The following is a 20,734-nucleotide window of genomic DNA, read 5'->3' as shown; positions in this document are numbered from 1 at the left end:
TAATTGCACAAGTCTACAAATTATGAAATTTGATATGATAATGTGTGTCCATTAGCAGCTTCAACAAATTTAGATGCGAAGAGCATACATGCTAAAGTGGAAACACAATAACAAATGCACAAGATGCAACATTAATCTGCACTCAATGCCAATAGGCTAGTTAATCTTTCTTGCATGGGATGCAACTATGTTAATTCAAGAGCAAAACCAAAACTATTTTAGAATTTACATTTTTAGATTTTTGTATTTATCTCATAGGAAATTGGATAATTGTAAACTTTTATTCAGATAGGGATTAGTATTTGAGCTCAGTTAAGATTAGTTTTCATTAGTTGTTATCTTTTACTATCTCTTTATTTCTTGAGAGCTCTAGCTCTATATAAGAGCCTAGTTTGTTTGTATCGGAAGATAGACGTGATTAATGAAATTCAAATTGGATATTTTCAATAGTTGGGTGTTGATTCCTAACGCCTTAAGTGTTGATTCCAAGTGACCCTAAGTGCTGATTCTTAGGTTTATCTTTACTTTCCTTGTCTTTTATTTTGGCCTGCATCATATGTTCTTTGAAGTTTGGAATTCCTTGTTGAAGTTTGAAATTCCTTGAAAAACTTAACTCGTATATACTACTCTCATAATAATTGCCTAGTGCTAATGGCCTCATTTTAATGGTGACTTTCATGTAAACAAGGTTTGATGTGTAGCACATCGGAAGCAATATTCCTGATATAAAGTGGGAAATACAATGACGAAAGAGGGATGAAATACAAAGGTGCTAAAGTGGGAAGCCTATGACAAATGCAACCATCAAGCATGTTAAGAAATTATAGTGTTAAGCGCCTAGTCTAGGTGCATCTCCTTACTCCTCAAGACTCAAAAATTGTAGCATCTACATAAAAGAAATATGAACGACTCTTGTTTTTTATCAATTTGGATAATTCAGAAATTATTATTGATATGAAACACACCAATACAAACAGAAACACTTCAAACACTGAGACTTTAGCTAGTCCACTACAACAAAGGCATCTGCCCTGACATAAACTCCTTTCTCAACATGAAAACAATTTTATATCATCCCAACCTAGATCTACATAGAGACGCGAGTCTTTAGACTAAACTACAGCACCTGATTGGTGCTAATCATACCCAACATTGTGTTTTTACAAACAAAACAATCACAAACCCAGCTACTAGCAAACTTTTAACCAGAGGTCATGAAGGAAGAAACAAGGCACAAACCAGTTACAACGGAGAACTCTGTTTAGGATAAAGTTGTAGCACTTCCTTTAAACATCAACCTAAACTTGACATCTTTTCTCAAACTCTTCATATGCTTTCCTCTGTTTTGACCTCTCCAAGAATTCTTGAGTTTCTCAGAGATAATAAGGAATTTCTAAGGCTCTTTCCTTTGATACTCTGGCTATCCACATGAGTGCCTATTAGGCCCAAGCACGTCCCAATACCGACAAGAGGCATATCATGATGACATCTAGGACACACCTCTGCCCAAGTATCCTATGTACTTTTTGAGAAGCATACTCAGCTAAAATTTCATCAGCAAATGTCACAAAATCAAAATCCCCTATGACATGTCATTCTTTCATCCTGAAGAAAAATGCATCATGATATTAGTCAAGCCAAAAACATATGGGCAACACCCAAAAGGATGTGATACATACCACTAAGCATATGCAATTACAGTACAAAATCAGTTTACATGATGTGCAAATAGCAACGTGAAAAAACCATGCAATCAATTAGCACCAAGAAAAGAATCTAAAGAGTTACTAAATTTCAATTTGCATCCCAAGATGAATTTTGCAGAAAATTTTTCATTTGTTTTCCATTTAGTGCTACCTCTAAGTGTTCAATCATGTGTTCATTTTCCGCCTTGTAGTCACATCTCAACATCTTGATTTTAGCCATTACTACTCTTGTGCAATTTTTAATTTTTGCTATATAGATAAGGTGGTAAAAGTATCTCTCAGCAAGCAAGCCCATTTAAAACCTTGAACAAACCCAAGAAGGTTTAACATCCAATTACATGCTGCATGGCCATGGTTTAAGCATTTTGAAATAGTTGTCAAGAAAAAAGATGCAGTAAGTAATATTCATCAGCAAACCCTCTACACCATTCTCAATTAACTTGATGCAAATCCACAACTTTTACCATGGAAAGATACAAGTCCAAAGCAAGGCCAAACTGACTGAAATGCAACTGCACATTATCAATAGTAGCTTCAATTGGAATACATCCTATGAAAAGCCTCTTTCCCCACTTAGCAGCTGAACTCATCAAAGGACAGCACAGTCATCAGCAGAAGCAGAACCAACCACCATTTCTGCAGTCATTGGCAAGTCCTCTTTACCTCCAGAAGATAACACTCAATTCACTGGCATTTGCCTGGTTACATGAGCATGATCTGCAGGAGACGCAGTGTCAACAACAATCTGCACACCCCTTGCCCCCCAAACAAAAAAATTGACAGCTTGAGAGCCAATATATTAGCATAACTCTAACTTACAGCAAGGACATCCTTAATGTCTGTAATAAGAACTAATTGATGTCTAGTAAAATGGAGCACCAAATTAGAAAACACAAAGATGCTTGGGAATTAATTGAAAGTCAGAGCATCTATGAACAAATTTTCTTTGGCTGTTTCATTTAGTGATGTATGTTTAAAAACCCACCAGAGAACCAGAACATTAAGAATGTCAAAAACTGTGGTTTGCTAGCATTGAGGTTTGTATAAAGCTTCTCATTCTATCATTTTTCCTTAATTAAAAAACCATTGTTTAAGTTTAATAAAAATAAATAATACATAAGGGCTCATATAACTTTTGAAAATATATTTTATAGTGCAGGCTGAGATACAGAGAAGAGTACAAATCATGCACAAGATCTATCAACACAATTCCAAAATGGGACATTATCCCAATAAAATTTCTGTGGGCACCAGCATTGTACCCAATCTCACACCAGATCATATATACAAGCAGTATGCTTCTTTCATATGTTACTTCCATGATCACTTAAATGATGTGAAGTGTTGGCAATCACATATTCTAATTTATTTTTCTTTTCTATCTGTGCCAATCTAATTCAACTATAACCTACAAAAAACAATCATCACGAACCTCATAAGTTTTAAATGTATATGATGTTTACCCAAAAGAATAGAAAGCATATACATATGGCAATGTTAATCTATCTATTTCTGAAGTAAGGTTGCCTATTTTGCAATAAAATTTCCCATGTCTAAAAATTTCTTAAACCTCAAATCTTCAATAATCAACATCCACATCCCATCAATAATTAATCAGTAGGCTAGAATGCCAGAGTCAATTTGACCGGCCAAAAACTATATATGATCTAAAATCAAATTGTGATGTCCTTAACAGAAGTGCACAAATCTAAAATCAAATCAAAAAATAAATGACAGGTCATGTAGGACAAATCTAAGTTTGGAAATTTTGATTTACAAGGAAATTTAAAACAAATAAATATTTTTGAAAAATGAGGCAGTGAATGTGGGTAAAAGGGATGGAAAAGTAATTTCTCACCAAATCACAAAGAAAAGTAAAAATAATTGAGATCTTTTATATAAATTTATGACAGAAGGAAGAGCACAGAAGTAATGAAGGCAGCAGTGTGAGTAGTGGAAACGTTATTCTAAAACCTGTTTTCCCTCATCTTTAAGAATGGGATCAAGGGGTTGTCTCAGTATCTCAAGGTCAAATTCCTCTTTAGAGCTTTTAGTTCTACTAGATCTTGCCTCATAATTATAGTTTTGCATTTTTTTTTTTTTTTTGGTTATTATCAATCATCAATTTACGAATAAGGCCCCAATTATCAGATAAAGAGGCCACGCAATGCCTTATTATTTTCATAAACTCTATATATCACCATGTTGTTAGAAGAGTAAGCCCACACTTATGCACAATCATGGTTGACTAATTTCTAGCAATTGAATCCTCAATGCTAGAAATTGATGCTTATGTATTTTCTGGTAGTCCAGCCTTTTTTTCATTTTGTTAATATTTTTCAAGGAGTAATGAGCTCATAGTATAATCATGATTCAATTTATTAAATGCCAAACTCCCTTCCAAGGTGAAATTGAACCAATTAGAATCAGAAAGCCCCTAATTAAAATCTAGAATCACAATAAGAAATTGCATACATAAGCACTAACAACCAATAGCCCAGCCCCCTCCTCACAGCCTAAAGACCTTCCACCTCTGCCAAGCCAAGGAGCACACAACTTCATTACTGTGCAATGTACCAGCCATATAAACTAGAAAAATTGCCCCAAACTTAAATACAGCCCAAAACTGAACATCAAATTACAAAACCAACATGTTAAATGGTAACTTACCTGCTGAACCAGCACCACCATAGGGGCAAAAAGATGCATATCTTCTTCTTGGGCTTCCTTATCAAGTGACTCAGCTTGTGTATAAGCAGTAAGCAATGTGGGTCTTCCCACAAACTATCCCCAAATAAACAATTATATTCTCCTCCAAAGGTTTCTGGCATTGCTCCAACTGGTACCATCAGAAAACATATATACAAAACAACATAACCTACAATAAGTTATACTTTCTTAGTATAAAAAAAAAAAAGCATTTTATGTTATGGAAAGAAATTTCTAGCAAAGCCAAACACAACTGGCTTGCTGGAGCTGTGCTTATGTGTTCTGAAAACAAAACCATTAGAAAGAATAAACCCTAGAATTTTGTCACTTGTCCAGTCTATGAAAAATACATGATAAGAAAACAAAATTTATATGTTTCAAAAGAAACCTAGAAAGTTGAGAACTCAAGAACTAAGCCCAGAACCACAATTTCAGCCCATATTAGTCGAACATTATGATTCCCCAAAACTAAAACATCAAAACGACATAAAATTCAAAGCTTAGTAACCTTTCTACATTAATTTTCCTCAAGTTTCCTTGCAGCCAAACAGAGAAATAGTCACATACACAAAAACAAATGTTTAGATGAATATGTATACATACACATGCTTTCAGGTGATCTTTGTGGGATTTTTTTGATCTTTTGAATTTCTGAAACCAGTTCCACTCCATCATCATCATAAGCCTCAACCCCAGAGACACCCAAAGACCGATTAGTGGTGGTAGTAGCACCAAAACCCGTACTACTGGTAGTAGGACGATCATCTCTGCTGTCAAGCATCCCATGGCCCATTTATCTAATCTTGGTTTCTGAATAACAAATTAGACAATCAGAAGTTCCTAATTCCAAATTGTCAAGAATCATGTCTGGATGCACTAGTAGACTAAAAAAAGTTGCATAGTTAACAAGTAAAACCAAATAAATAAAATAAAAGTTTGAGCTGACTACATCGATAAAGATGATTCTGATCAGTAATAACACAATTAAAGAATAAAGGATAAACTATAAGTTCATTCAATATATTCAACTTAGGCATTCGACCATACTTTAGTCATATGGATTTGTATGTGTACCGAAATGGATCAAATAGACCAAAGTGGACCAAACAAGGCCAATGTGGACTAAATTGAACTGAAGTGGACTGAAATGCTATACTGATGTGGCTCAACAAAAGCATAGAAGTAATAAATGATATGCTTCAATTTTTAGATATTATATAGATTTGTATCAAATAATTATTTTCATCTAATAACACATGAATATTTGAACAACATCAAGAATCATCTACCAAATAAATCTTAATTAAATTAGTAAATCTACTTAATATTATATATATGATCATAACATCACTCATAAAAAAATTTTAAGTGTATTGAAGGAAAACACTTGTCTGGAATCCACTTAGGTCCAATTCTATGGTTTCTATATAGAGCAAACCTTCTCTGGTGGACATTGGAGAAATAGATAGACCTATTAGGGCCAAGGGGCATTTATACAATGCTGTTAGGTCCAATTATAACCAGTGTCACACCAAATGCATCCATGATATCCTGTCAACATATCATACATGTCGGAACTATGTAATGGGACGCTTATATTGTATGTAGAATTGAGCAGAAGGTAGTATTTCCCATTTTATCATTTGAAACTTAAAAATAAGAATGAGAAAAAGATAATAAGCTTCTTACACTCATCTATCACCCAAGTAAACATGCTCAAGAGCTCCTAATTTTTAGACTTCCCTTCTCACCTTGATAAGGTAATAAGGCATGGCATGGTCCTTCTTCCCTATCATTGACCTCACAAGACAATGGCCTTAGACTAATCATTCAGTGAATTAAACCTTTGCAGCTTAATGTATGAATAAACTTTTCAACTCCAAGAATCCATTGCTTTCTGTGGAAACTAATCAATCCGTTGTAGTCAACAATCTTTGAATTCATCTGCAAGAAAAATTCTGAAACCACCTATTATTTGGAAAATGTTTTTATTGGACAGAGAAATGATTTTATTATTTTTCCTTAACTTCTAAATCTTATTCTGGTTTGTGATTATTCATCTTGAGCAGAAGCAGTAGCTGTACCTAGATTGATGGGTGTCTCCCTTCAGAAAGCTAGTTCACTATGTAAAAAATGTGATGTTAACAATACCGTAGGTTCCCTAGTACCAGATGTTAACAATACCATAAGTGCTAATCTGGTTTTCTAAAGCCATTCAGAGACCTGCCGCACATGCTTTCACCCATTGGCTTGTTATGAGATACATATTATCCTCTTGGGGTAAACACTTCTAGTGGGGGTACAAGGGGATGTTCTGTATGCATTTTGAAGAAGTTGCACAGACAGTTGAGACCAACTATATTTTGAATGCAGTTTGTCAAAAAGATTGTGAAGTTATGAACAGATTCTTCATAGACTCTCCCGAAACAAATTGAAATAAGGTTGCTGAATGGGGGTTGGAAAGTTTAAAAGGTATTCATCTTAAAGCTTCCTTGTGTAAGTTAGTCCTTATGTAAGTTAGCATGGCAGGTGTTATATACCATGTTGAAGAAAGAAAAAGACACAAGACGTAATGAAGAACAAAACAAATTTTGATTTCACATTAAACACAAGACACTTCTGCATAGACACAAACCACACTTTGCTTACACAATAGACACACACCTCAACTTTTGCCTTTTACACATTTCCAAAACTAAATTCTTATAATGCACACACCAACTCACTTGCACTCGCTCCGCACAACGGACACGTGCAATTTACTTTACCACACTCACTCTTGTAAGGACATATACACTCACACTAGGAATTGGTGCTTACACTTCATACACCAAATAAGCATCATCACTTCCTATTTATACTTGGTTCATTCAGTTAAGTCACCGACTTTGATATTTCTAGCCCAGTAACAGTAAACTGCTTTCTCTAAGCTTGTAGACATCCTAAAATTGTGGCTGGACTTTATTTGTGTAAGAGAGTCTTGTAGAAAGAAAATTCCAAAGAGAGAGCAAGAGAGAAATTTCTAGATAGAGAGAGCGAGGTGGGGTTTGATTTTTAACATACCATTTAATTTTTTTTTTTAATAGGTAATTTTTTAACATACCATTTATGGAGTCATAGAAATGCCAAAATTCATGGAAGGAATACTTAAAGTGAGGAGCAGTTGAAGAAATGCAAGATTGGTGTAAGGATGGCAGCTAGAGGAAATTTCATACTCTCTATGTGAAAGTTGGAATATTCCACTATCATTTCTCAAAATGAAGCAAGGGAATCCTGCGCAGTCGTGCTGAATTGTTTCCTGCCGCTGTGTTTCCCACTACATCTATAATTTTTACGCTAGGTGCTGTTGTGATTGAATTTGGTGTCCTAGTAAGAGTCAATATTGCATTCGGACAATCCAGAAAGTGTTTCTTTAAAGAGAGTTTTACTCAGCTTCAAATATGTCTATATCATGTCTAGTTGTTCTGTTGTTGCTATTGTTATGCTGTGTATGGCTTTGTACTGAGTGTTTTCTTAATAATATTTTTCATTCATCCAAAAACAAAAACTAGGTCCAAGTTCATGTAGGTATGCAACCTTGGAAAATTTGATTGACAGGAAAGCTAAATATAGGAAATACACAAGTTTGGTATAAATTTCTGCTCACTGTTGAAGTATTCATCCACAGAAATTTTGAAAAAATCCAAATGAGGCAGTACTGATGTGACTTGTGAGTTGAAGTTACACCATGGGGGAGTAATATTTAATCAAATCACAAAGAAAAGAGGAAATAAATCTATGACAGAAAACTAGGGGGTGGATGCTTACCAGTAGCTTAGAAGGAAAAGCTCAAAAGTAATGAAGGCAGCAATGCAAGAGGATATTGTACATCTCGTTTCCCCTCGTCCTTAAGCGTGGAATCAATGTGTAATCTGAATCTTTTAGGCTGAACTTCTTCAACATAGCTTCTAGATCTACAGGGTCTTGCTTCACAAACAATTTTGCCTATATCTTTCTCCATTATCAACCATCAATTGACAAATGAGACCCCGATTATTAGATAAAGAAATCATGTAGCAGTGACAAAGCCAACACTTGCACATTCAAGCTTTGGCAGTTGCTAGCAATAGAAGCTTCCATGCAATTGTATTGATTTAGCCAATCTAGACGTGATCCACACAATTTATAGGACTGCCACATCAATACACCTAGATGGAACCACTTGACATCAGTTTCCAAATGACAAATAAGACAATGAGAAATTTCTTATTTAGAATTGACAAGGATGGTAGTTGGATGATCGTAGTCTGATAAAGAAGTGCATTAAAAATATGATTTTGACCAGCAATAACCAAACAAATGATATAATTGATAGTATAGTATCCATATACTGCAAATATTCTAAAGAAAGAAATTAATATTATAGCTTTACTCTATTAACTCAACAGAGCTAACTTGTCATATAGACACATGCACAACAGGAGTTCTAGACAAAATTTAGTCCTTAAATCAAATTATTAAAATAAAACAGAAAATAATGATATTTTGGAAGTTTGTTATATTGGGACCCAGAAAAAAAAAATATTAAAATAAAACAGAAAATAATGATATTTTGGAAGTTTGTTATATTGGGACCCAGAAAAAAAAAAAAAAAAAAGTCAGAACTCAGGAACCTAATTCAAGGACAAATTCAGCACAAAATACAAATACCAAAAAGGAATATTTCCACAGCTTTCCAATCAACCAAGCAATGGGTGGTGGGGTGTGAAGTCAAAACAAAAAAAGAGAAAAGAAGGGTCCTTTAAGTTTGAAAATAGTTGTCCTACTTCTAAATGATAAAATAGTTGCATTATTTCTATTGTACATGACAAGAAAGCTTTGCAAATAATTATATCTACTTTGCTGCAATTTAACTTCACTTGGAAACAGGGGCCCAAATTTTCTTCATTCCATTTGATTTTACAACACTGGAGTACCATGCATCTATAATCTATTGCATTCTCCTATGGAAAGTTGTAGTAAACTAAATACTATAAAAAAGAGCAATAACAGAGAGTTCCAAATATACCATCCAACACAATTGAACAAAAATGACTACCATACAATCAGTTCCACATGCTTTTTCGTCAGCCAGCAACGTGACAGTTTCTCCTTTTCAACAAAGTCAAAATAAAATACTTCTTCATATCCAGTATGAGGTAGCTGGCAGAAATGAGAAAACAAATCACCAAACTAAAACGAACCTTGTCATAGAATAAAAAGAAAAGAAATTCAACGAATTTTAAAAAAGAAAGAAAGAAATATAAAGCTACCAACAAGCTCCGTAAGAGGGAGAAAAGATATAGACTTACAAAAAGTCAAAGACAAAAAAGTTGATCAGCCAATTTCATCAAAGATACCAATTTCACTGGGATTTCTCTTCCTCGCAATCAGAGTCACCTTGTTCTTGTGTGCTTGAATTCCCAAGCCAATTTCCCAAACGTGGAATTTTTCTTTCGATCAGATTAGGGAGTCTTATCCTCTTTGGGTCCACTAGGTCCAGCCCCTTCCCCATCAGAGTCATCTCGGCTTCGCTTAATTTTGGTATCTTTTTCTGAATCCTCAAAACTGTCCTCATTATAAGGAGTGATGATGCAGCTGCTCGGCCTAGCCTTAGTTTTAGGTCTTCAATGTCTCGCTCGGATACCAGATGGGCCCCGCATTTCATAACCTCCAATCCTGGAACCTCGGATTCAAATTTAACTTCAATCTGGCTGAATCCGTTAGCGTCGGATTTCTTCAGTATTTTCTCGTCCCAGAACGCAAGCCGTGTGGAGGAATTATATAACATCAAAAGCTGATACGATATAATCTTACCAAATTCGTTGGATAAAGAAAAACGAAATATGGGTTGTCCATTTAAGGAAAACTCAAGACGTCCATCACCATGATGCTTGCGGAATACAAAAACAGCGCACACAGCGAGTCCCATCAGTTTGTTACGGATTAAATCTGAGGGCACTTGCAGATTCACTGAACCCCCCACATTTTGGTGGCTAAACCATTTCGGAATTTCACTCCCAGGAATCTCCATGTAACAATAAATGGGTTCATTTTGGTGACCCTGAAACATACAATTCATGCTGCTTAGAACTTCACATGTGAGAGAGAGGGAGAGAGGGAGAGAGAGAGAGACAGACCTGGGTATCAATGATAACATGTCTTAGCATTGTTGAAAACAGGTCACCGGAGTCTTGATTCTTGATCAATTTGTCGCAACCGAGAAGTCTTAAGTGCGGCCGAAAATCAGACTCTGGTCTTAATGATAATGTTTCCAGTGAGGTACACTTTATTGCTTCAACATAAACAATATTTAATGGAAGCTTGGGCAACATTCGAAGATGAGCGCAACCACTCATAAGAAGAAACCTCAGATTAGATAGTTGAATGATACTTTCAGGAAGGCAAACAAAATTATTTCCACTTAGATTTAATCTTTCTAAAGATGACAAGCACCCAAGAACATTAGGAATTGTCTGAACATTGCAATGACTTAGATCAAGATTGGTCAAATTAGATAGTTGAAAGATACTTTCAGGAAGGCAAACAAAATTATTTCCCATTAGATTTAAATCTCTTAAAGATGACAAGCCCCCAAGACCATTAGGAATTGATTGAACATTTCTATAAATTATATCAAGTGCAGTCAAAGAGCATGAGCCTATTAAAGAACCCTCTAGCATGCCCATGGGATCTGGACTTCTTCTACGTTGCATTAAAGGAAACCTCGTGAGCTTATTAGATGATAGCCCCACACATCGGGAGAGAGATAGTACTTTGAGATTTTTTAAGTGACCAATGGATGAAGGTAGGCCTGTTATAGCAGTCCCACTCAAGTCTAACACCTCCAAACCTTTGATTTTTCCCAAATTTTCTGGCAATTCATCAAGTTTTGAGCAGCTAGATAAATTGAGAGTTTTAAGAGACATCAAACTACAAATTGCAATAGGGAGACTTGAAAGGTTTGAACAACCACTAAGATTGAAAAATTCAAGAGCTTCCAAACTGATCTTGTGAGGAAGGCTTTTGAGACGTTTACAACCATTCAAATCCAATCGAATAAGTTGTTTGAGATCTCCAAGAGATGGATGAATGTTAGACAGTCTTGTACAACCATTAAGAAACAACTGCTTAAGATTTGGGGCTTCACTAAGGTCCGGGATCTCAATTAAGTTTTGAGAATCACTGAGGTCAATGAGTTTTAACTCATTTAAAATCTGTTATAAACCAAGAAATAATTAGACAAACTCAAGCCTTAATGAAAAAGCAGGAAATACAAATCAGTATATATGAAAATCTTACCATAATTCCTTTCCATAGTTGTTTGATGTCACTGCAACGCATTCTCAGTTCAACAAGTTTGTTTGGTTGGAAACTGGTTGGCATGGATTTTAAAGGATATCCATGCCAATCTATTATGCGTAACTCGTTAGAAAGATAACTGAGACCTTGTGGAAGTTGGATACGACCTCCAATTTTAAGAAATCTCAAAATTTTCATCTTTGTGAAAGCTTCAGCACTCAAGCGTTCCTTTGCTTCAAAAGGCATGTTTAGCATTATGCCTTTAACTACATCTGTTCCCTAGTAACCAAAAACAATGAAATTAGAAAAATTATTAGTAGAATTTGAAAGAACATATATACTTTTCTAAATTCAAGTTTAAATTTGTCAACTTACAGTATTTTTTGTCAATACATGTAGGACATCATTATAAGCCCATAACCTACTACGTTTACCAGGCTCTTCAGGGGATTCACAACGAACAATGTCTTGACCCATTTCTTTAAGCAAATCATGCATACAAAGAGTTCCATCTGCAGTAATGGTTATAAGAGATTTGTCTTGAAGAACATCAATATCGCAGGTATAATGACCTAAACTTTTTAGAGTATCTCTTATGTCATAGCCGTTAATGCCATTAAAGAGAAATACAATATCTAAAAACAAATCTCTTTGTGTATCATCAAGCCAATCAAAACTCAATTTAAGTACATTCATAATGTCTCTATTAGGATTTGCTTCTAATTTATCTCGAGCACTTCTCCATACATCAAGTGTTTTACCAGACAATGAAGAACCTAAAACTCTAAGAGCTAAAGGAAGGCCCTTAGCATAATTCAAAAAATTTATACACAAATCCACATAATTTTCTTCAGGATGAGGTTTCTTAAAGGCCTTCAAACTAAAAAGCTCCATTGCTTCACCATAATTCAACCCCTTAGCTTTATATATATCAATCGCCCCATCCCAATAGGTTTTCAACAAATGACTATCTCTACTTGTTACAATGATTATACTCCCTAGACCAAACCAATCCTTCCCAGCAAATGCTTTTAGTTGTTCATCATCATTCACATCATCAAGAACAATAAGAACCTTCTTATTGTGGAGTCTATTCCTTAGAATTTTCTTTCCCTCTTCAACATCTGAAATTTTTTTTCCTGTTCCCATGAGGATCTCAGAAAGAAGATTGTTCTGTAAAGAAACTAAACGTCGTCTTTCAGACTCTTCTCTAACATTAGCAATAAAACTTCTAACTTCAAAGTTACAAAAAATTATATTATAAATTTCTCGGGCAAGAGTTGTTTTCCCGATTCCACCCATACCACAAATCCCAACTAAGCGGACACAATCCAACCTTTCACCCGAGCATAAATCCAACATTTCCTTCACACGGGAGTCCATTCCAACGAGGTGCTCGTCGGAAACAAATGGGACTTCATGATCCAACTCAATATTTATTCTTTGAATGATTTTTTTGATAACTTCTGATTCAGAACTGCAAAGAATATAGCAGAACAACAATTTCAATGAGGCAGAGCTAGATACATTAATTTAGAGACAAAATATTCAGCAAACATACAATCTGAGCTTCGTTCAGTAAAAAAAAAAAAAAAGAACTCTACAAGTGTATAGTATGTACGTGGTACAAGCAATATATGCATGCGATGTTGTTCAACCAAAGTCCAATTCGAGCTTATAATTTCCTAGATTTGTCATAAACAGGGGGCTAAGTAAAAGAAAGATGTCATGGGGCAAAGTAAAGAAATTAACGATAAGAAAATTCACGAATTAAAATAACAAAAATAAAAACCATCATTCGAAAAGAAAAGAAAAGAAATTCTTACGTATCCTCCTTTAGATGCCATCCAGAGAGACTGGCAACTGCTGTCAAGGCAGCTCTCCAAGTCTTCACATCATCAATCTTTTCTTTGAATCGATTTTCATGTTCTGCAAAAGCTTCCGCGAAAGACCCTCTCTGATTCCTGACATCACTAGGATCCACATAGTGGAACACAGGAAGGACTGTCAGCTTCTTCTTGTCCATGCACTCAACAATCTTTGCTAGTTCGATCAAACACCACCTCGACGAAGCATATTGTTTGGATAGAACGACAACAGCGATTTTCGATTCATCTATTGCTCTCTGGAGCCCTGAGTTAATCTCTGTTCCTTGCTCGAGCTTCTCATCGTCCCTAAATGTGGGTATGCCTACTTGTTTCAACCTATCGTATAGATGGTCTGTGAAATTGTTGCGGGTGTCGGGGCCTCTGAAACTGAGAAACACGTCGTATTTGCATCCAGGGGTAGAAGAAGGAGGAATAGATGAGGAGGAGGAGGCGTTTTCTATGGCCAGAAAAGCCATCGGAAATATGCTAGAGCTATGTATTAAAATATATTAAAATAGTTTTTTTGGAGAGTGTAACACACAAAAGAAAATATAAATAAAGGAAGAAGAAAGCAAATTTGAGTCGGATTGTAATTTCAAGAAGTGGAAAAGAAAAATGGAGATGGATATACGGGCTTGAAAAGTGAGTTCACAGATTTTTTACGAAATTGCAGAGAAAACTGAAAAGCTCCAAAATTTTCTTTTGAAATAACGCTGGATTCATGAATGAGTTACAATAAAAATAAGTGGAGTGTTTGTGTTTGGAAGTGACAGGATGCTTGAGAGGGCCAGGCATTTATACATCAATAATTAATAAAGTGATCTCCGCGTAGTCGTAGTCGTGACATCAATAATATCTGGAATCCCTGTCCTCGCCTCTGCCACATTGGAACCATCCTAGCAATGCAGTGTGAAATCACGAGGAAGCCCTTGCAAAACATATCTTAAATTTGTACTATCATTTAAAATATATATGCCAACTGAATTTTGTCACACCATTATAAATTTTACTACTATATAAGTTTATTAATTAGAAGAAAAAAAATTTAGAAATATTATTCTTGTAATTTTTTGCTCTGTTCATAACTTTATTCTTCTTTTAAATAAACTTTGACCATCACAATTTTAGAATGTAATAATGTGTTAAATTATTGATAATGTTAAAATTAAATTATAATTGTAACTTTTTGGTAATATAAATAATTTTTCACAATAAAAATTATTTATAATTTTAATCTAATTTTATAAGTTTATAAACAAAAATTGTTCTATCTAAATAACTCAAATACTATAATTTCAACTATAGTTTAATTGTTAAATATTAGTATAGATTTGTGAAGGAATAAAAACTTTTAGTTGCAATGTTTAATATATATGGAAAAATAATAAGTTAATCAACTAGTTTGTGAACAAATTTAAGCTTGTTTAACAAGAAAATGATCCAAGCCGAACATGTAATCTACTTTGTTGATAAACTCGAGATTGGCTTGTATTCAAAATAAAATTAAACAAACAATTTTGAACTTTTAATATTTGTACCATAAAAATTTTTTGGTTCTTCTTCATTCACAACCCTACATAGACATATATAATTAACAATTTATACATAAAACATTACCGTAAGAAGGTTAAGTGTATTTGTTATTACATTCAAAACTTCAATAAAATGAAATTATATGTTTATTATATATATACACACACAAAATTGGAAATTCTCATGTGATTCCAATTTTGTGTGTGTATATATATAATAAACATATAATTTCATTTTATTGCTAGATTGAGTTTTACTTCTCTCTGTAGGCTGCGTTAGTTTCCTATCTAACGAAACCAATGAATCCAACATTCCTCCACACGGAATTCAATTCCAATAAGTTCCTCGATTGTATTGCTATTCACTTTAATTTCTACTGGTCTTTTACTTGTTACCTATAGTCTGTTTGCAGGGCTTCCTCGTCTTTTCCTACATCATTGCTACGATATTTCCCTGGTGTCAGAGGCGAGGACACCCACTTTGTCTTTATATACTTGGAAGTTAATATGAAAATTCAATAAGAAACCATATACATATACATACCTATATATATATATATATATATGCCCTTTCAATAATTCTAAGTATTTTTTTTTTTTTTGCTGAATTTAATAATTCTAAGTCTTATTCTAACGGAAGATACCTGGAAGATGAGAGGCCACTTGCAAACTGATTGATTTATGTCGAAAAAAATTGAATACTTGACATGTGAATGCTGTACCTTCTGTCTCACTTTTTTTTCTTTTGGTTAGTCAAGATAGAAATCACTGATCAATGTATGACTATTTGTCATGTTTACCAAAAAAAAAAAATATTTGTCATAACTTTTGAAAAAAATTTAACATATCAATTATCATGCTACCTTTTGAATTTGAGTTCATGTGCACATTATTTAGGACAGTTGTCACTGCCCAATACTTTCCTACCAACCAGATCCGGATTCGCATTTTGTCATTTTATTGGTATGTTTGGAATAGTGTATTTGATTTGATTTGATTTTTACGGGATATTTCATATCGGTTAAGGTGGCATATATAAAAGTAGTTGATAAAATAATATTAATGGTGAGTTCAGAACTAGCCAAGGGTTTTAATATTTTATATCTCAACTAATTGATATAATTTTTTTTAATGAACTAAGAGGAAAAAGGAGAAAAAAAAAAAGGTAATAGAAAGAGAGTTCTTTTTAACCCAATTTATCGAGTTTATTAATTAGACAAATTACTAAAATTTAATAGAACCTAAGGAACAATAATAAAGTGAAAATATTATGACAAATGTACTCATTAAACATGTTGGAGAATGTGCTCTCAAGAGTAAATGAAATCAAATAAACCGTTCCAAATATATTATTAAGAAGTAGAAAAAAAAATCCAACCAAGTTTCGGAGGAAAAGCATTGATCGAGCAGCGACAAAAGTCCTCGTATAATGTGCGCAAATGACAAGCTTGCTCAAATTCAAAAGCTATCGTGATTAATGTTACTTTTCTTTTTCTTTTTTCCAAAAAGTTAGAAAAGAATAGAGAAAGTCATCATTGGTGGAACCGTGGAAGTGATTTCTGCCTGCATGAGCGTGATCTCCGCGTAGAAGAGTTTGTAAAGCAAGCTAATAAAAGATCTGACAAGTGGAAAATTATACATAAATAATTAATAAAGTGATCTCTGCGTAGTCATAGTCGTGACATCAATGGGTTTATTTTCGCATGGTTGTAATGAGTAATTCTCTTCTTTCACCACAAAAAAAAAAAAAAAAAAAAAAAAGTAATTCTCTTCTAAAAGTTCTTTAGTCAAAGCAGCGTATGTGTAAAGTTGGAATCCCTGTCCTCGCCTCTGCCACCAAGGAACCATCCTAGCAATGCAGTAGGAAATCACGAGGAAGCCCTTGCAAAACATATCTTAAATTTGTACTATCATTTAAAATATATATGCCAACTGAATTTTGTCACACCATTATAAATTTTACTACTATATAAGTTTATTAATTAGAAGAAAAAAAAATTTACAAATATTATTCTTGTAATTTTTTGCTCTGTTCATAACTTTGTTCTTCTTTTAAATAAACTTTGACCATCACAATTTTAGAATGTAATAATGTGTTAAATTATTGATAATGTTAAAATTAAATTTACTCTTTTTTTTAAATAAATATATATAACGTCATAAGATTTAAAAATTTTCTAAGAAATCTAGAAGATTTTAATGGTAAAATAGAGTAATTTTAAATAAGGCTATAAGTGAACTTAGCAAAATGCAAGTCAAGCACTCAAGCTAAAGTGTCCCTCTCCCTTCCCATCTTCTCGTTAAAAAAAGAAAGGCCTTGACTACTTGAGTTTTATCCAATTTCCTTCTGAGTTAAAGCAGCGTACGTGTAAAGTTGAAGTGGGTGTCTTCTTTTTCAACAACAACAACGAAGAATTATTGTAGCAATGAATTTTCAAGGCCTTGCAAACATATCTTAAAATCTCAGTAACAATTATTCTAAAATATTCCGATTGGATTTTGTTACCAGTAAGGGAAAGTGTGAAACTATTGTGAATTATTGTTGTGTCGGTGAGTTTGTTGCTCTTTTAAATAAGCATTTACCATCACAATATTAGAATTTGATAGTATGTTAAATAATTACAATAATGTGTTAAAATCCACTCTATTCATTTAAAATAGATTGATAAGATTTTTAAAATTTCACGGCTATCTAAGAAAGCTATAAAAAAAAATCAATAGTAAAAAGGAGTTATAAAGGAGCAAATTGGAGTATAATGTATAAATAAGTATTTCTTTCCTCAAATTTGTAGCCATGATGGTATGAAAAGCAAGTATACTTATGTGGGAACAATAAATGCACATTCCTCTTTTTGAGACGGTATTATGAGCCTGATGTTTGAAAGTTAATTAGACTCCAAGAAAAGTTTTTTTTAGAGTGTTCTATTTTGTATGAGATGGTATTATGAGCCTGATGTTTCAATAACATGTAAGTCTCACTTATATAGAACCTACATGTCATCGAGACATAGGTTTTATAAGATCGTTTCATACAAGAATTTTCCCCAACGTATTAAGAAATTATATAGTGTCAAGTGACAAATACAACCATCAACCATCAAAGTCTGGGTGCTTCTACTAATAAGATTGTTGCATCCACACACACAAAGAAGAAGGCATCAACGGTTCTTTATGGATAATTCAGAATCTATTAATATGAAACAAACCATTAGAAACAAAAACGTTTGAAACACTAGTAAACTACAACAAGGGCATCTGCCCTGACATAAACTCCCTACTCAACAGAAAACAGTGTTGCAAGTAACATCAGTTCCAATAAGATCCTTGTTTGTATTTTCTATTCAACTTCTACCAGTTTTACTTGTTGCCTACAATCTGTTTTGCTGGGCTTCCTTGTCTATTCCTACTTCATTGCTACGATATTTCCTCGATGACTCAAAGGCGCGCACACCCACTTCATATTTATTGACACATACGGAGCTTGACTATGGGAATTACCTTTCTTTCTCTTTTGATGGATAAGAAGAGAAATACTTGGAAGTTAATTAGAAAATTAAATAAAAACCCATATATTTCTATAATTCTAAGTCTTATTTTACCGGGAAGATACCTGGAAAATGGGAGGCCACTTGCAAATTGATTGATTGATGTTGAAAAAAATGAATACTTGACTCATGAATGTTGTACCCTCTGTCTCACTATTTTATTTTGGTTAGTCAAGGCAGAAATCACCTAGCAATTATGTCTATTCGTTACAACTTTTGACAAAAAATTTAACATTAACATTTACAGGAATGACGATTCTACCTCCCACTGACGGAGATAACAGTAGTGACGAAGGAATCATCCATGACGAGGTCATCAAAAATAACGAAGAAAACCATCATCACTGACGAAGGCAGGGGATCATTCAATGCAGTCAATCAATGACCTGAGCAGTTACTAAATCGACCAAGCAGACCGTTGGGAGCCTCTTAAAAGTCTCATTACTGGACCAGGGGCGTTACTTCTGAGAGCATTAACAGCCTCAACGACTAGCCCCTAAGGCCCCAGGTATAAAGCTTCCATACAATCAATAGAAGGGAAGATATATGCAAAAAATACTCTGAAAGCACATTCTACTTCTTTATTGTGTTTATCCTTTATTCTAACTTTGGCATCGGAGACGTTATGGCAGGCACCACACCGGTGGCCCTCATCGAGCGGACCTTCATATTCTACAGGGAATTCCATCTGCCCACTCTTACTGATGAATTTGTGTTCCATCAGTTTGGCGCCGTCTGTGGGGACGAGTTTTCAGATTCATACTCGAAAACGTAGTTTCCATCAATTCTCCATATCCAGATGGAATCCAACCCAGACTCAGCAACCTTGGCCCAGCAAGTTCAAGCCCTTGCAGCCACCATTGAGGAACTCACCAGACAGAACCAGGAAATGAAGCTGCGGCTCCAGCAGGTTCAACAAGCTCAACAGGAAGAAAACCGGTCCAAGGGTAACACGGAGGAAGAGGGGAATAGCCAACGAAGAGAAACCCCCAGGAGACCAACTACTCCGGACGAACAGAACTCAGATCTTCTTCGGGAAATGAGGAAAGAGATGGACGAACTAAGGAGCGCTATCAAAGAAAAGACAAACCGGAGTGTAGACAAAATGATAAGGGTTACGGATTCACCTTTCACTGCAGCGGTACTTGATTGCCCTGTGCCGTCAAAGTTTCGCCTGCCTCAATTAGAGCCATTCGACGGACTCAAGGACCCTCAGGATCATCTTAATACCTTTAAGACGACTCTGGGTCTTCAGCAACCACCTGACGAGATATTGTGTCGTTCCTTCCCGATGACTCTCAAAGGAGCTGCAAGAGAATGGTTTACCAAGCTGCCAAACTCGTCCATAGACAATTTTGATCAGCTGAGTAGCGCATTCTTGCGTCACTTCATAGGGGGACAACGCCCAAGGAGACCAGTAGATTACCTGCTCACCATAAGACAGGGAGAGAAGGAGACTCTGAGATCATATGTCAAGCGATTCACCCGGGAAACTCTGGAAATAGACGAAGCTGATGACAAGGTGCAGCTGACGACCTTCAAAGCGGGGTTGAGATCCAGAGACCTCGTGGCCTCTCTTGCAAAAAACCCCCCGAAGACGATGTCTGAGATGCTCCTAAAGGCACAAAAGTACATGAACGCGGAAGATGCCCTAGCTGCCATAAAAGATGCTGAGAGGCCAGGAGACAAGTCCAAACAGGAAGACGACCGTAGAGGGCAAAAGAGAGACAGATCGGAACGTCGGAACAATGACGGGAATAGGAGGAAGGACGACAAAAATCCTCGTCAGGTAAAATTTACTCCTCTGGTTATGCCTGTTGACAAGATTTTCACGCAGATCAAAGACGAGCATTATCTCAAATGGCCCAGGCCATTACATTCCTCCCCCAACGTACGTGACAAGAACAAGTATTGTCGGTTCCATAGAGACCACGACCACAACACGGAAGATTGCAGAGACCTGAAGGAACAAATAGAGGAATTAATACGGAAAGGAAAGTTACAGAAGTATGTAAAGAAAGGAGAAAATAGCAAGTTCAGAGACGACAACAGGA

The 20,734-nt window shown here is 35.0% G+C and overlaps 2 protein-coding genes across 7 annotated transcripts; both read right to left on the bottom strand.

The window, feature by feature from the left end:
• Positions 1-968: 968 nt before the first annotated feature.
• LOC126699417 (disease resistance protein RPV1-like) lies at positions 969-14,431 on the bottom strand. Of its 6 annotated transcripts, none has more exons than XM_050397240.1 (12): positions 13,562-14,430; positions 12,111-12,247; positions 11,736-12,014; positions 10,574-11,650; positions 9,746-10,497; positions 9,463-9,596; positions 8,223-8,602; positions 6,167-6,373; positions 5,019-5,225; positions 4,377-4,545; positions 2,171-2,461; positions 969-1,605 (listed from the first exon to the last, which is right to left on the bottom strand). In XM_050397240.1, the coding sequence occupies exons 2-5, from the start codon at positions 12,231-12,233 to the stop codon at positions 9,799-9,801; spliced, it is 2,178 nt and encodes a 725-aa protein (XP_050253197.1). In that variant the 5' UTR covers positions 12,234-12,247; positions 13,562-14,430; the 3' UTR covers positions 969-1,605; positions 2,171-2,461; positions 4,377-4,545; positions 5,019-5,225; positions 6,167-6,373; positions 8,223-8,602; positions 9,463-9,596; positions 9,746-9,798. The 6 variants fall into 6 exon arrangements, with proteins under 6 accessions (XP_050253197.1, XP_050253196.1, XP_050253198.1 ...); XM_050397239.1 differs by having other exon boundaries at positions 6,167-6,359; XM_050397241.1 differs by lacking the exon at positions 6,167-6,373 and having other exon boundaries at positions 4,377-4,584.
• On the bottom strand, positions 12,329-14,079 carry LOC126699700 (disease resistance protein RPV1-like). Its single transcript, XM_050397651.1, has 3 exons — positions 13,562-14,079; positions 12,426-13,212; positions 12,329-12,370 (listed from the first exon to the last, which is right to left on the bottom strand). Exons 1-3 carry the CDS (start codon positions 14,077-14,079, stop codon positions 12,329-12,331), a joined length of 1,347 nt encoding a protein of 448 aa, XP_050253608.1.
• Positions 14,432-20,734: the final 6,303 nt, after the last annotated feature.

This window comes from Quercus robur, chromosome 9, assembly GCF_932294415.1.
Source record: "Quercus robur chromosome 9, dhQueRobu3.1, whole genome shotgun sequence".
Classification (NCBI taxonomy): Eukaryota; Viridiplantae; Streptophyta; class Magnoliopsida; order Fagales; family Fagaceae; genus Quercus; species Quercus robur.
Note: the sequence above shows the minus strand (reverse complement) of the source record. Positions and strands in the feature narration are given on the sequence as shown.